At 44.3% G+C, this 16,433-nt stretch overlaps 1 protein-coding gene across 4 annotated transcripts in view; it reads left to right on the forward strand.

Moving 5' to 3' along the window:
- RHBDL3 (rhomboid like 3) overlaps positions 1 to 16,433 on the forward strand; it is a 60,995-nt gene that overhangs the window by 38,842 nt on the left and 5,720 nt on the right. For all 4 annotated transcript variants that reach the window (XM_074554918.1, XM_074554919.1, XM_074554921.1 and 1 more), the window contains 5 exons: positions 5,576 to 5,800; positions 6,857 to 7,005; positions 11,259 to 11,371; positions 13,484 to 13,584; positions 16,068 to 16,128. In XM_074554918.1, coding sequence (XP_074411019.1) covers positions 5,576 to 5,800; positions 6,857 to 7,005; positions 11,259 to 11,371; positions 13,484 to 13,584; positions 16,068 to 16,128 — 649 coding nt within the window. The remainder of the gene's footprint in view (positions 1 to 5,575; positions 5,801 to 6,856; positions 7,006 to 11,258; positions 11,372 to 13,483; positions 13,585 to 16,067; positions 16,129 to 16,433) is intronic.

Raw genomic sequence — 16,433 nt, forward strand, 5'->3', positions numbered from 1 at the left:
TGTGAACTTCTAGATACATCAAAAATGTAATTATAGCTCTTCTCACCTTAATAGCAGCATCCACGTGTATGCCTGCTCTCAGCAAAGCAACTTAAATTTCTGAAATTGAAAGTTTTAAAATATGACACTAGACCCCAGAAAGCACTCGGGAAATAAATTGAGAAATGAATAAATTCAAGGAAGATGAAAACTCCTGGTGTGATCTGCAAACAGAAAAGGCTCAAAAAGATCAGATAGGCAGCTCATTGGAAATTACTTCTCCTGTGTGTGTGAAATTCAGCTCATGTAGTTGTAAAACACAATGCTGCAATCATATCCATTTCTGTTTCTGCACTGTGGTTTGTAGTAATGGCAGAAAGGAGTTTCAGATGGGATTTCTTATGCTGTGTCTGAGACAGTGCAGAGTAACAAAAGTGTTTCCTGTACAAGTGGAGACATCTTGTGCATCTGTGCTCTCTGGTTGCTTTGCAGCATTGTGAAAAGAGATGCACAGAGAAAATTCTGGCTGTGAGCAGCATGGGCCACAGCAGGAGATAGAGAACCAAGGTGTTTAACTAACTTTGCTACTTTCAGAGAAGGGACAAGCCAGGAGTTAATTATCCTTGAGATATTGTTTGCTGGGATTCTTGCTGAACAGCAGTTGCTGTTACTTCACATAATATCCCGTGAGCTGTAATAAAGCTTGCAGTAAGTAGTAAGCTCTAAAACAGAGTTCATGTGACTTGGGAAAACAAAGCACTGCTGCTTCCAACAGAAATGTTTAGCTGTGGCTTTGTAGTATCTTGAAGTTGATGTAATATCTCAATAATGGGCAAAATATATTAACTAATTAAATGCACGTCCTTTATTTTCCAGATCAAGAATCACTACCTGCTTTGCTTTCCCTGGCCTTGCTGGCTTCTAGAGACAGGCTAATTCTACCTCATTTTTAGTGTGAACAAGGCACATTTTTGAAGCACTGTGTAGCAATGTTATTTGAACCACAATGTATAGTCTTGTCCTGCAAGCAATGTTCTTTCAAGTAACCTTGCAATTTGAAAGTGTTTTACCTTTTCTGCTGGAAGGCCTAAGCCTGGCACATTTAATAGGAATCAGGCAAAACCTTGAGCAGGGATAATTTATTTTGTCTCTTCTGCCTCTTTCTTTGAATCCCTTGAGTAAACCACTGCTTGGTCCCACCAGATCAGAATGTTGGTATTTGGTATTCAGGTTTTTTTCCCTTTGATACTATTTGGGAAAGTGCTACCAGGTTGGCTCAGAGGATGTGAACATCTGTGACAGATGAACTTAATGCTGAGATATGCATTTTGGGGAAAGCTGTCTCTACCCACATTAGCATTTTGTAGAAGTGTGGGCAGAGGGAAGGAAATAAATGTGAATCTTGAAAGCAAAATTGATTGGAGAGGTTGCATTTGTAAGCAAAGTGGGTTATAAAACTGGAGCTGGCAGAGGCTTTTAAAAAGCTTGTGCTAACTTCTGATTTAATGTTCTGTGTCTTGGAGGATCAGAGCTGGAGAGCTGAATGCATTGCCTGTCACAGAGCTGCATGTGTTTAAAAATAGCTCGAGACCAGTCTCAAAGATGCCAATACGTCATCGGCAGAAATCCATGTTTTCCAAACCTCCTGAGGGAGGCTGAAGAAAACCATAAAAAGGGTGCTGTGCCCCACACAAGCCCTGAAACTGGAGATGGGGAAATACTACATGCCTTGGCTATTGATTATCTGAGGTAGCCACAGTACTACAGATATCCAAGGAAGACAGAGAAATTGGTCTGCCAGTGGGGATGGACCACTTCCTTTGCAAGTTGCAGATTATCCCTGAGTAATTTTTGAGTGCCATGTATGCTAAACAAAAGCAGGGCTTTGTACTTCATCAAAGTTTGTCACTGTTCTACTCTTGACATCCTAAATATTGATGTTTTCCGTGTTGAAGACAGGTTCAGATCTAAGTAGGAAAAAATGTTCCATTTGCACAGAGGTATCAGACCCAGCCCTTGAGCTGAGCTCCAGCCCTCAGCCTTGGTTTGTTTTGGTAGGGTGGTGCCAAAGGGCAGAGATGGCACCATCTGGGTACCAGTCAGCTCAGCCTGGCTCTTCTGCAAGGGAAATTTCTCTCTGCAGAACACCATTTTGCAGGCAGGAAGGACTAAGGGAATGTGTTGTTCCCCACTGCTATCTTCTCTCTCCACATACTGTTTGCTGTACCCATCTGCTTGCAGCTTTAATATCACACTCATTAAAGAAGTCCTAGATCGATTGCATGAAGAGAAGTGGGGTGGGCTGCCCTGGGCTCCTGGAGCCATGATAATGTGCAGGCCAACAATGGGCCCAGTGTTCTTTCAGCTGATGATTAAACACTTGGCTCATAAATACCAATATTATGTAATTCCAAAATCCAGTCAGCAAATTGTGACCATATGCGAGATTCTATTTGGGAAGATTTGAGTCTTCCAAAGTCAGTCTGAGGAACAAAATAGACTTCTCATCAAGAACTGGTGAGAGCAGCAACACTGACTTAATCCTCTGTCCCTCCTCATGCCCATCTCCTCCTAGCTTGATCCAAAGGCCCTGTGAGTGGGGCCAGGATTGCTGTGTGTGAGCCCTGGCAGTCAGCTGTGCTGTCTCGTTGGAATCACCTCCTCCTTGGTGCCATGGCAATGTGTGCAGGTGGGGACCAGCAGGATGCCTCCTTCCTGAGACGTCTGATTTCAACAAGGGCTCAGTAAATCCACTCATCCACATCTTGAGGGATTGTGGGGGCTTTTCACCATGCCTGACACACTCCTGACACTGTGTCCCTGCCTCAGTGGGGTGCAAAACTACACCAAGACTGCAGCATGTAGAGGGAACCTGGACCTTCTCTCCATATCCTTTGCTCTAAAGATGGTCTGGCAAATGTTTTTATGTCCCTTCCATGTTAGCTTCTGTGTAGGGTGTGCAAGGTCCTGTGATTTATCTTCCTCTCTGGAAGAAGGGAGGCAGAGCTTTCTGCTGAACAGTGGACAAGTTTCCTACCTCCTCAAAAGAGCCAGCGGAGGCTTTGGTCATCTACAATGATCCTGCAATATTTTCCTCTTAAATCTAAGAAGATCTTTCCCTGTTTTGTTTTGTTCTATTGAGGAGGATCTTCAGAAATGTCATGGTGATGCATTTGCAGTGCCCTGGCTGTTTTCTGGGCTCCATGGGCAGCACAAGCATTATTGCAGAGAGGACACTGGACTGATGGGGTTGTGCTGAGTTCAGGTGACTGAACAGAGCCAGTCCCTTGTAACAGTAACAGAGGAGTTCAGGGTGCCTCCCTTAGGATCCTCTGCTCAACAGAAATCTTTAGCATAGCATAGAAATCTTTGATATGATCCTAAGCATGGACATAGCAGCTTTGGAGTTTCCTGCCCATCTCCCTTGGCAATCTCTGCACTGATGAGGTGATCATCTACAGAGGGTGGCCAGCCCTTCTTGATGCTGAAATGATGATTTTCCTTGAGTCTGGAAATTATTATCTTTTCCACTGAAGTGCTGCAACAGGGAAAAGCACTGACTGTTTTGTGGTAGGCAGGAAATCCCATTTATCACTATAATTGGAATAAGCAGATCAGCAGCTCCAGTCAACTGTCTGGCATCTTCAGGCAATTTTATAGTTTCAGTCTGAATTTATTCGTGTCCATAAGAGGGGCAAAGCCAGAGGGAAAGAATGAACTTTGTGAGGGAGCACATGCAGAACATCTCTAAAAGGCTGTTCTGAACTAACCTGGAATTAAGCTTTCTTCTGTGGGCACAGAGAGGTCATTAGGTGGCTCAAAGTATCTTTGAAACAGAGATACATCTTTTACCTAGCAAAAGGCATCTCACACATGCTAAGAGAAGCCTTGTACCTGTTGGATATTTCTCTGTGAAAATATTATCTTTCAGTATGAACAGGCTTCCTTAATGCAACAGAGGACCACAACAATTTCAACAATTTTTCCCCCTCATCTTCCCTAGTTGTAGATACAGATCTTTGGATGATAGACATGAGAAGACTGAGAGAGAGACTCTGTGGACATTTTTTTTCTTCTTTGTTTTTCTGCTTTTTTTACAAGAAAAGTTCTTTTTCAAGTGTTTTCTAAATCAATGAAGGAAAGAGAGAGCAAAGGAGAAATATCACAATGGAGAGAGTTGTTAGGGTAAAACATCTTCTCACTGAAACAACTCAAAGAGAACAACAGCAACACATTTTTCCTCAGTTTAAAAGAAGTATAAGAACATCAATTGGAGGTCAGTGCTCTTCTGTGTTGGAGGGACAGGCTACAAACGAAGGCTAAGGAGGGATGGGCAGAGCAGGTCGCAGTGCCATCACCTCAGATGGCCCCTTGCCTTCCCCCAGTGATTAACAGGAGGTGGCTCCCTGCAGTGATTACTGTGTTTAAGCAGCTTGGTCCAGCTTGGAGCAATTCCCTGACTGCCTGGGCACTGAGAGCACAAGCTCTGGGCTTTGCTGGCTTTGGGATATCAGCTGAAACCAGCAAGATCCAAGACAACTGCTGCTGAGTGTCTTGCCTTGCTTGGTTCTGGGAGGCTGGATGTGCTTTGAGAGCAGTTAGCAGCTCTCTCAGAAGGACCAGGCTGTCATGTTTGCTCAGTGGAAGATCCCCCTGCAGCAGCCTGTGTACACACTGAGCCTTTGGAGCTCCCTGACAAACATTCAGCCAGTACAGACAGTGGCTCTAATGCAGCAGGTTTGTTTGACATCAGGGCTAATTAACAATTATACAAATCTTGGAGCAAGCTCTTTCAGACCTGGTTTGTTCCTCCACCCCCAGATGGCTAAGCATAAGATTCCATCTGCCTAATTTGCAAATGCAATTGCTTTAATTATGCATCCAAACTGGTAAAGTGTATGCTCAGAAAGATAGCTAAATCTATGCATGTGAGGTGATAATGCATATACAAATTAGCTGTAAGCCTGTGCCATCTCAGAGCCTGCCCCCACTGAGGATAACTTATAAAAGAAGCCTTGTAAAGGCTTGCAAGCTTACAGGAGCTAAGACAGCCTGTACAGGCGATTAATTTGTTGTTTGTTGCTGTTGCTCAGGCAGTTTTGTTTTACACAAAGAGATAATTTTCTTTGCCCAGAGCTAACTCCTGCCCCAAGGGTTAGATGTGCTCTGAAAGTGCCTGCTGCTACATTTGAGAAATTTCCTGCCCCGACACTGCAGGGAAGTTTGATAGAGCAGAGGGAGCAGAGGGAAGGAGGACACAGGAATATGGATTGTGATAACTGATGGTGAAGACAGTGCATGGAAGGCTGGAGAATGGTCCATAGAGCTCAGCCAGGTGCATCAGCAGCCTCTGCTCTGCCTTGCCAGATTTCTGCCCTGACCTCATTTATTGACATTACAATGGTAAACTGTGGTACTCGTTTTCCTTGCACCCCAAGCAGGTCACCCTGTCTTTGTCCCAAGTCTTGGTTCCTAGAGCTCAGCCTGCTGGTGGCTTTCCTGCCTGCCTGGATCTGGTGCTGCCAAACTGGCACTGTTCTCCCTGGTGACTGTGCCAGGCCTGTACTCATGGTTTCTTCTGTTCCCTTTTACCCAGATGAGCAACAAGAGGTCCAACAGTTTCCGCCAGGCCATCCTGCAGGGGAACAGGAGGCTGTGCAGCAAGGCCCTGCTGGAGGAGACGGGGCTGAGCCTCTCGCAGAGGCTGATCCGGCACGTGGCCTACGAGACCCTCCCGCGGGAGATCGACCGCAAGTGGTACTACGACAGCTACACCTGCTGCCCCCCGCCCTGGTTCATGATCACCATCACCATCGTGGAGGCAAGTACCTCCCTGGGAGCTCCCCACACTGCCCAAGGCCCTGCTGGGGCACAGCCAGGGTTGGAGAGGTGCACCCATGGTATTTTCTGAAAAATCCTTTCCTTAGGATTTTTCCTCCTGAGAAGCTGAGAGGCCTCAGGAACAAAATGTAAACAATGGTTATCTGCTGCTGTGGAATGCAACAAATAAATCTGTGATTAGTCTCATGTAGTTGTTTCTAATTAATGGCCAATCACAGTCCAGCTGTCCCGACTGTCTCAGTCAGTCACAAGCCTTTGTTATCATTCAATTTCTATTCTTAGCCAGCCTTCTGATGAAATCCTTTCTTCTATTCTTTTAATATAGTTTTAGTATAATATATATTATAAAATAATAAATCAAACCTTCTGAAACATGGAGTCAGATCCTCGTCTCTTCCCTCATCCTAAGACCCCTGTGAGCACCACCACAGAGAGGGACTCGTTCACACCTGGACAAGGACAGACATGAAGCCAGTGGCCATTTTGGTTGCCTGTTGGAGTGTGTGTGTTTAAGTGGGGACTGTGATCCTGTCACTGGAACAATCTGTAGATGGGATTACACAGATTGGGAAATGAGAGCAAAACTGTTTGAGGAGTGAAAACAGGACAGTTCTAAAGAAATGGACAAGTCAATGGAATTAGAAATGTCTGTACAGCTACCTCTGTTTGTGAGTGGAGAGAAAAAGGAGGGGAGGGAACCTCTGGGTAAAATATTCTGACCTGCTCATGTGTTGCCCAAATGAGATCTTTGCACATTTGCTGAGTAATGTGCTCAAGTAAGTACAGAGTAGGATATGACACTGATAGCAGGGTGCTGACTGGGAGCAGGCTCCTCTGACTCAGGGGCTGGTGTGTTACAAATACAGTTATATCAATGTGTTGCAGGTTCCTCAAAACAGGGAATTTCATGCTGTGTGAAGCTTTCAAATGGGAGAAAAGTTTTTTATATATTACTTTTTCTCCATTATTTTAGCTAAAAGGGACTTGTTGGTGAGAAAAGGCATTTGGTAACCAATTAATCTCTCTGCTCTTCTAGGTTGCCTTTTTTCTTTACAATGGAGTGGTCTTAGACAGATTTGTGCTGCAAGTCAGCCACCCCTTGTACCTGAAGAATGCATTGCTGTACCATCCCCAGCTTCGGGCCCAGGCTTGGAGGTACCTAACCTACATATTCATGCATGCAGGGTGAGTACTTACAAACAGTTCAGGTTCCCCAGAGAGATAGAGGAAGTGACAGAATCAGCTCAGAATTAAATTTTAAAAACTCAGTTATAAATTGTGTGTAAAAATCTGGAGATGTTGTGGACTGGTGGGCAATGAGGTGCAAACCTTCACCACTCTCTGAAGGGAAAAGGCAATAAAAGGAACTTAACAGATGCTGCTCTCCTCCCCAGCAGTGTTGGGACCACACTTTCTTCTTACTGTGCACTTCCTAAAACCAGGTCAAAGCCCAGTGTTCCACTAAAGGAGCTGTGCAGGTGGTAAGACAAGTCTGCAAAGATGCTGGACTGGTATTTAAAAATACAGGGTGTTGGAAAAGTCAGTTAAATTCCTGTGCCTGGGACATGTCATCACTCAGTAATGTTGGTCCCTTCTGCAGGGACTGAGCTAGTGCCTAGAAGGCTGTGTCAAGCCTGAACTCCCATTTTGTACACACTGAGCAAACTCAGTGTTCCTGAGGAGCTGACAGTCTCCAGTGACCAGATGGACACAGAGTGGGGTCCATGCAAAATGAAGGTGCACAATGAAATGAATCCTCCTTCATCCCATGGTATAAATGAATCCTCCTTCATCCCATGGGAGGTATGTAGCAGACTTGGGAAGAATATACAAGGTGTGGTGATTCTAACTCTGTTCTTCTCAGCTGTCCTAGTCCTCACAAAATTTAAATAGACTTAATTGTGTGATGTTTGTGATGCCATGGTGATGAGTAAGTGTCACTGGAAAGTTCATCCCTGTACAAAACATTCTACCCCCTCTGAAGAGTTTCTCAGATCATTATCTTCACACATTCCTGGCAGATAATTGCAATTTTCTTTAATTCTGTCATTGAAAAATGACAGCAGAAAGCCTTTCAGCAGTAGTGTAGAGCTTGAAACTGCATAAGGACCCTTTGTTCTTAAATGGAAAGCCTATATTTCCATCACTCAATGTTCTTCTATGAAAGGCCAGAAAGATCAAGCTGATCTTTGCCTTTTTTCCACATCTCTGATGGAAGACATGCTGATGTCTCTTCCCTGCCATGGAATAACTTCCTTGGTGTGTAATTGCCCTGGAGCACAAAATGTGCCCCAGATCCCTGGATAAAAACAGACTCCACCCAAGGGAAGAGTAGGGAAAAGTTTTTAGAGGAAACTTTTGGCTGTGGCAGCCTCTGTCCTCTGCAAAGAGCCCATATTACACAGATTCCATCCTGCAAGGGGGACTGCTGGGCTTAGACATGAGGCTGGTTTCATGAAATGAGAAATGAAAATTTCCATCACTGAAAATATGGGGAAAAGTGGCCTTGTAAAAGAAAGAATAATTTTAACTAATGTTAGTTAATTTATATTTGGGCTTTCTTTTGATGGTGGTGGTGTTTTACCATATCCCTTCTATAACTACAGATTGCTCTAGGATACATTGGAGGAGAAACACCTGCACAAGGACAATTTCCCAGCATTGAATGCCTTTCTGTGGCATGATTTCCTAACCTGTGCCAGGTCACCCTTGTAGCAGGCAGTTCCCTGGCATTCTTCACACTCACTGGCCAAAAATCCCTCAGTTTATTTCACCTCTGGCTGACTCAGAGTGGAGCAATGGAAGGTGGTGAGCAGGGAACTCGTCATGATGGATTCCAAGCCCTTTAGCTACACAGCCTTTAAAATGGAGAGTCCCACTGGAACAATAAACCTTGTGATTTATCTGCAGTATCTGGAGTTAAGCTAAATGTTCCTTTATTTCTAAGTTCTCTGAGTTAAGCTCCTTTCTTGTGAGGAAAACAGATATATCTTGGAAAGGTAATATTGTCTTTTAGTGGACACCCATCATTCTCCTCTCAATTTTCAAATGAGAGGATAACACAATGCCATGGGTCCATTGTTACCCTGCTTCCAGCTGAGACTTTTAAATGGTAATGTGGACTGCTCCTAATTTAGTGCACTCTGTCTTTTTTTGAAGAGCAAGTGGCAGCTGGAAGGTGTTTGAGAAGGCAGCAGTTGCTAAGGCTTGGCTGGCTGTGCCTCTAGAAAGATTCCAAAAATGTGCAGGCTGTGTGTTGGTTCTGATGGAGGGAGCTTTGTCAAGGGCTGAAAAGGCAAAGTTGTAAATTCTGCCCTTCTGTTTTCATGGAAAGCAGACGTTGATAATCTGAAGCCCACACATTTGTATCACTGCCATAACTAATGACTTGCATTGATGCTCAGTCCCATTTGTTTGGTCCCAGGGAAGGAGAAAGTCCTTAATAAATCAATGAAATTGTCATTTCAAGAATGACACATTCAGCACTGGCAAAGGGTAATTATATTTTATGGGTACTTATTGACTCTGGTGCCTTCAAAGCTCTTAGCATGATGGGGAAGAGAAGTGAATGGGATTGCTCCTGGGAAGTCTTTTAAGAACAGCTGTGAATCAGAGCAGTCACTTCAGAGTCCAGGATAAACTTTGCTGAGCTCTTACAAAAGCTTCCTTTGAAAAATAAGACCCAGTGCTTTGTGTGGAAATGTCAGGTGCCACCTCATGATGCTGACTGTGTGCCAGCCAAAGCTTCTTCCCTCCCCTCTGTGAAAGGGCACTTGGATGTTTGGACTCATCCCAGTGATCTCAGTTTGACCTTTGCTGGTTGTTCCTAATTTAATTCCCGGCGTTCTGTGAGCATGCGGGATCAGAGCGAGTGCTGACCCTGCCCACTGGCTTCAGAAGGTTTGAAAAGGTAATGAAGGAACTCAGTTACATGCAGCAGGTTCCCATGATGAAAAATTGCAGTGCTGAGTGCATTGTGCAGGAGGGAGATTCATCTTTGGAGAGAAATTCAATGGAAACAAACTTATTAAGATATCAGGAGAGGATTGTTCTCTGCAGTATCATTTCTAGCACTTTTTTTGCAGTCCAACTTTACATTCTCATTTATGAGACTGTTCTGTCATTACTGAATCTCACCATCAGTGTTTTTCTCTGCTGTATATGGGAAATTGCTATGGTAACATGAAAAAGATCAAAAAAAGATCAAAACAGTGGAAATGCATATAACTTAATCCAAAGTTTGCTAGTGCCTGCCTGTGAGCAACCCTTCTCTTGTATAAAATAAGATGTATATTTTCAAGACATTAGGTACTTTGCTCTCTTTTCCCCAAAAGATGCTGGCCTTCTGCATTAAGGGTACCACTGTGTCATTTAGATCCATCTATTTTGTAAGCAGGTTCTCTTCATACAAAGAGCAGGATGCCCTTGGCTCCAGTGGGACGTCACCATTCAGTGAGATCACAGTCCTGTGAGCCCAGGGTAAATCTCAGACACTAGCAGAGAGCTGAGGATCCTGCTCAGGGCCTGGTGCTGGTGTCAGCTCACTGGAGGAGCCTACAGATGAATGTCTGTATAGAGCTTTGAAAAGTGGCAGGTTGGGTTTGTTAAGTAGTATTGATTAAAGCAACAGAGAACTTGAGTTGAAGGTGTTGATTCAGCTCAGGGGAGATCTGCTACCCAATACACACATCTGAGCTGTCACACTGCCTGCAGCTGCAAGTGGTCCTGCACTGTTGGCAGTGGGGCTTGCTGGGGTTCCCTCAGCCCAGCTTGTTCCTGTGTGTTCAACAGGAGATTTGGAGTTTTGCTGTTGGCTGTAATGGGAACAAGGGTGGGTGAAGGGAGAGCATCAGTGAGTACACCTGGGCACCTCAGCAGGGATCAAAATGCCCTCTGCTTCCCATTCTGGCCACTGAAGTAGGCACAGCAGAAAAGGGTGAGGGTCAGACACCCATGCTGTAAAGGGGCATTACAGCACCAGGAATTGGCAGTTCTGGAACTTCTACATCCACCTCGTTCTTAACAACCCATCATGGCAGTGTGATGTGTGCAGGGAAAAGTGGAATCATTAGGAGAGGAGAAGAGAAGGGCAGGTCAAATTTCTAGCTTCTGTTCCAGGCTCTGCTGCCATCTTGCTGCTTTTTTTTTTGACAAGTCATTTAACTTTTTCAAGCAAAGAAAAAGGAAACAAATGTCTGACTAAGAACCAAACATTGTACAAGGTCTTTAGCTGAAAGGACCTGCGTGAATATGGAAAAGATAAAAGCAGCAAGGAGGGAAGAAATATTGCAACTCTGGGTCTGATTTTTTTCTGGAATCACTGTTTTTCCCAGTGTTAGTCTATTTATGTGAATTGGGTGCTATTTGATTTTCTCAGTGGTAGAGAAAGGAGATGAAGAGTTGGAAAAGAGGACAACTGTTGTTTTTCCTTGCTGCAGGATAGAACACCTTGGGCTCAATGTTGTCCTTCAGCTCTTGGTTGGGGTTCCTCTGGAAATGGTGCACGGAGCTGCGAGGATCAGTTTTGTGTACGTTGCAGGAGTTGTGGCAGGTAGGTGACACCTCTGCATGCCCCAGGTGGAGAAGCAGTGAAAATGGTCTGTGCTGGCTTTTGAGTTGGAGAAATGTTTTGTGATATTTGGGATTAGGAGAGGAACATTCACTGATCTTTTATGCATTGAAATGCTTTGCAGGGCTGGACATAGAAAATATGGTACAACTTGACATCTATTTCTATGCAGCCATAGACTCTGTGTTTAGGAGGCTTGATAAAAATGCACCAACTGCCTGTTATTTTAGAACAGCCTTGCTTTAGGTGATCTTCCTGAATGTGGAGTCATGTTGGCCCTGTGGCAGTTCTTCCTCCTTTTGTCCTGTCTGTCACCTTTCTACAACCTAAGTAAGCAAGAAGTGTTTGGTTGTAGATTGTGAGCAGTGCACAGAAATCTGGGAAATTTATTTCATTATTAAGCCATGGGGTCTGATTGATTTTTAGTTTGTGCTGAATTGCTTTTGTTTATGTTTGGAATTTCCAGCAGTTTGGAGGTGATGGAAGCTGACAATAGATCAAAATCTAGTTAAAACAGAAGGAGGGTGTGAAAACAACCAAGAGCTTTACAGTGGAACTCAGTGATTGACTACCTTTGTGCAAGATTTATAGTGTTTGTTTGGTTTTTTCCAGCCACTTAATTACTTTTTCCATAATAAGCAGATAAACCCTTTGCAGAATGGGCTGCACTGGGTACCAATAAATCCTGCATTCCAGGAGACAGTCTGTGGAAAGAATAATTGGACTAGGACACAGGATGAGGCATGGTACAGACATCAATGGTATTTAATGCAGAGAAAGGAGTTAGCAGAGCAGCTCCACTGTCCCCTGGCTGTTATTTTAACAAACACTAACAAAAGTGGTGCCCAATTTGCAACTTCCCATATAAAGCTTTTCTACCCAGATACACCTACCAAACCCTAGGGTTTCACTGATATCTTAGCCAGTTATGAAACATCCTTTATTCTTTGTCACGTGCCAGGAGAGAGGAAAATGGGTATATTCATGCTGAGGCAATATAAAGACTACTCAGCTGCTAAATAATCAGGAATAGACAAAATGTAAAATGTAGTTGGGCCACAACTTTTATGGTTCTTTCTCATTTGTCTGGCTTTACTAAGAAGACACATTAAGAATGGAAATTGAGGCGCTCAGTGCAATGTCTGAGGACTTAACTGCAAGTTCTTATTACTCCTTCCTCTATTTCTCATTAACTTTTTCCTTAATGGCAGTGTGTAAGAGCTGAGAACTCTCAGGGCCATACAAGCAAGGAGGGAGCTATCAGCAGAGTTGGCTGGTGGAAGCTCAGCACTTTCTTGACCTGGAATCAGTTGGGCAATTAGCAAAGAAGTTCATTAGATTCCGTGCTACCAAGGGCTCTCTCAAGATTTGCCAATATGTCTTTTTCCCATTCCCAATCATCACAAAGATCTTCATTATCCCTTCCTTGTGACAGCAAATCTGCCTTTCCCTCTATCGCTTAAATTATTCTTAAAGTCAGCGATGAAAGGAGCTTTGAGCAGATCCAAGCCTCCAACTGGGATAAGAAGAAGCAATGTCTGTGTTTGGCTGTATTGTCATTAGTGGTGCCTTTATGTCCTTGACCTGTCATTTTGCTGTCATGTGCCTACTGCCTCCATCCAGGTTATTTTGGACTAGTTTTACTCTGAAGTTTTACAGGTAATAGGCTGTGCTTTGATCAGAGGTCTGTGCTAAGTTACAAGTCCCCAGCTCCTTCTGCCTGTGCTAATATTTTTCTTGCCAACACGGGAGCTACTTCTTTTTTATCTTCAGGTGAGAAACAAACACAGACGTTTGTCTGTCTCCTGCTCCCTTGTTCCTTCAATCAGGGAATAAATGCCTTTTTGCAGGACAAGTTTAAAGACACATTGCTGCCTTGCTTGGCTGCTTTTAAAGTAGGTGCAGAGGAATCAATCAGTCACTGCCTTGACAGGACTGATTTGGCTTCACGAGTCAATCAATTTCCCCCTCCTTCTCTTTCTGCATTCCTGACCTGCAGCAATTAACACAAACGGGCCATAGCAGGGAGCTAGGGTAGGAGAGGGTGTGTTTATTTGGTGGGCAATTGTCACAAAGCCTTGTTGTTTCCCCCAGGGTCCCTGGCAGTGTCAGTGGCTGACATGAGGGCGCCGGTGGTGGGCTCCTCTGGAGGTGTGTATGCTCTTGTCTCTGCTCACCTGGCCAATATTGTGATGGTGAGTACCAGAGTGACTGTCTGACCTCAGAGGGAGCCACGTCTGGTGGCCCAAAGGGGCTGGAAGTAAGGCCTGACCCAGCTGTTGGTCATTCAGAGCTTGCCCCAGCTAAGAGTCTTTGTCTCAGTGTTGTGGTTCTGGAATGGAAATATTACCTTGCACTCAGTGGCTTGGTACCCTGATAGCTGACAGTTTGCCAGGACAACCTAAAGATGTTGGTAATCCAAGATTTATCAGTGTTCTCCAGGCTATCAACTCTCCATGCAAATGTTGGAAAAGCAGACTGGCTGTGCAGAAGTGGCAGACCTGTTTCTGTCTGGATGTACTGTGTAATTTTAGTGAATATCTCTGGAAGTTTAGCATTCAGTGGATTCATGTGCAGAATATTCCTTATCTCCATTTGTAAAACCCAGACTGAAGATGAACCCTGGGTGATCTAATGATGCATTTCTTTGCTGTTTCACCTCATGAAATACTTTACAAAGGTGAGCAAACACCAGCATTGTCATTCTTCTAAGGCTGGAAACAGGAGTTCATCCCCAGCCCTCAGCTAGGTGGTGGCAAAGCCCAGCAAAGCTGCCCTGGGGACTCCTCAGCTGACACTGGGCAAAAAAGGCTTTGCTGATAGAAGATTCATGTGTGTCCTGTACCAGCAATATCAGAGCAGAATAACCACAAAAATGAGGATAATGCTCCTCCCCTGGGTCTGAGTGGAAAGATAATGTGAGGTGGCTGCAGTAGAGACAGCAGATCTGTTATATGGGTGATGGAAGATATGTGTGTGGTGGTGGTGGAGCCAAGCCTAAAAGAAAACCTTGTGCTTGATGCTTGTCTGCAGCAGAGTCAGCAGGCTCCAGCTGTGACCCTCAGTGCTGCTGCAGACAGCTCTGTAACAGCTGGGAAGTGAGAGATATCCTGAGCAGAACTGCTCTGCTTCACCCTCTCCAAGCTTTTCAGAGCATGAGTGAGCTGAGGCTGCTGTCCAAACGAGACAGCTGAGTGGCTGGCAGAGCTCAGGAGGGGAGGAGAGGGGCTGCCCCTATAGCACAGGGTTTCTGCTGGGGAATTGCACCCCTGCATTCAGTTCTTCCCAGTGTGATTTGTGTTCCCTGCACTGTGCCAAGGACAGCAGGAGGGAGCTTCCTGTGTCTCTCAGGGTGGTAACGCACACTCTGGGTTTTTAACACCACAATTCACAGGGTTAGAGGGGGACACTGGAGGAAATTTTAGTCTGCTTTAGAGGAACAGGCTTTTCCAGAGGTTGTGAAGAGTTTTCAGCAGTTACCTTCCCTGACTTCTTAGAACATCACAAAATGATCTGTCATTTCACTTCTCATTGGCCTCTGCCAAATCTATTTAGCAACTGCTACCTTAGCATCTTTATTTCTCCATTATCCACTGCCTCTCTTCTCATCTAAAAATATTTTTGCTGCCTTTCCAGTTCTGGTGGAGGGATGTTTTTGCTTTCTTTTCCCCCCTTGTGTCCCTGTGCTCACTTGTTATCTAGATGCAATGCTCCTGCACACTGAAAGGCATTGCTGTTGGCTGCAAAGCTCAGGCTGGCACAGCCGGGGACAGCAGGGACTGTGGCAGGGAGGGTCTCTGGAATCTTCTGCTCCCTCCTGGTAACCAAAGGAAATGGAAACATTCCTGCTTGGAAAAAGAAATATTATTGGAATGAAATACATAAAATAACCAACAGGGGGAAGCAATAAAGCATGTCCCCCCAAGGAAAAGAGTGAGGGGAGGGATTCAAAGCAGCTACATGGAAATTAAAAGTGAAAGAGGCAGCACAGTATTAATCAGCATGAGCTAAGAGCTTTCTGACTGGGTTAGATCTCTCTGTGGAGAGAGAAAATCAGTTACTTATTTTGTGGAGGTTGCATTTTTTGCCATCCCAGGTGTCCTTAGAGATAGTCTGAGGAGTTTACAAGCATTCTTTTTATTTCTTCAGTGTGACAAATAGGGAGCTTTGCACAACAAACATGATTATCATGTTATCTCAGTCTGCCTTCAATAGGCAAATTTTCATTTAGTCACCTAATAGTAATAATAAAATAATAATAATGTTGTCATACATCTGAATTTCTCAAAACATGATCTCTTTTCCTGCTTTAAAATTATGTGCGAGTGGAAAAGGAGGACTTTTAATATTTCTCCGTTATTTCTGATTATCATTCAGAGATTTTTATTCCACTATATTGATTAATAACTAAGCCTGAAGACAGAGGAGACTAAGTTCAGGCTTTCTTATGGCACTGTTACCTTGACATGCTTTTATTGAAGTCTTTATTGTTTCTCTGTGCTCTGCCAAAGATCTGAGCTGCAGAATTTCAGGGAGCCTGAGGCACAGAAGGTAGCATTGAAAAAGCACAGTAGGTCTTGAATGCACTGAGAAGTTGCCTGACAAGTGACAGATTTAAATGTAATATCCCTTCAGGTTTGTGTGCAGCATTACTTTGTTTTCCTTGTCTCTTTTCCAGAACTGGTCAGGAATGAAGTGCCAATTCAAACTGCTGCGCATGGCTGTTGCCTTGATCTGTAGTAAGTACCACACAGTGCTTGGCACACGTGCAGCCAGTCCTGTTTTGTTTGTCCTTGTCATAATACTTCATGCTGATTCAGAGGGTTTTGACTTTGCAGCAGTTTTGGTAGGAACTTGCAGCTGGACCTCCTGGCAGCAGGAACCACATTGCTCTCCACTGCAGATTTTGGCTTTCAACACAAGCCTTTGTAAACAAGGATTTGTCATTAGCCAGCATCTGTAGCCTGTGGTGTTTGTGAAGGAGCTTAAACATCTTCTCTCTGCAGTCTCAAACATGCAGTGCTTTCATAATGATAATACCTGG

Source organism: Zonotrichia albicollis, chromosome 19 (assembly GCF_047830755.1).
Source record: "Zonotrichia albicollis isolate bZonAlb1 chromosome 19, bZonAlb1.hap1, whole genome shotgun sequence".
NCBI classification, from domain to species: Eukaryota; Metazoa; Chordata; class Aves; order Passeriformes; family Passerellidae; genus Zonotrichia; species Zonotrichia albicollis.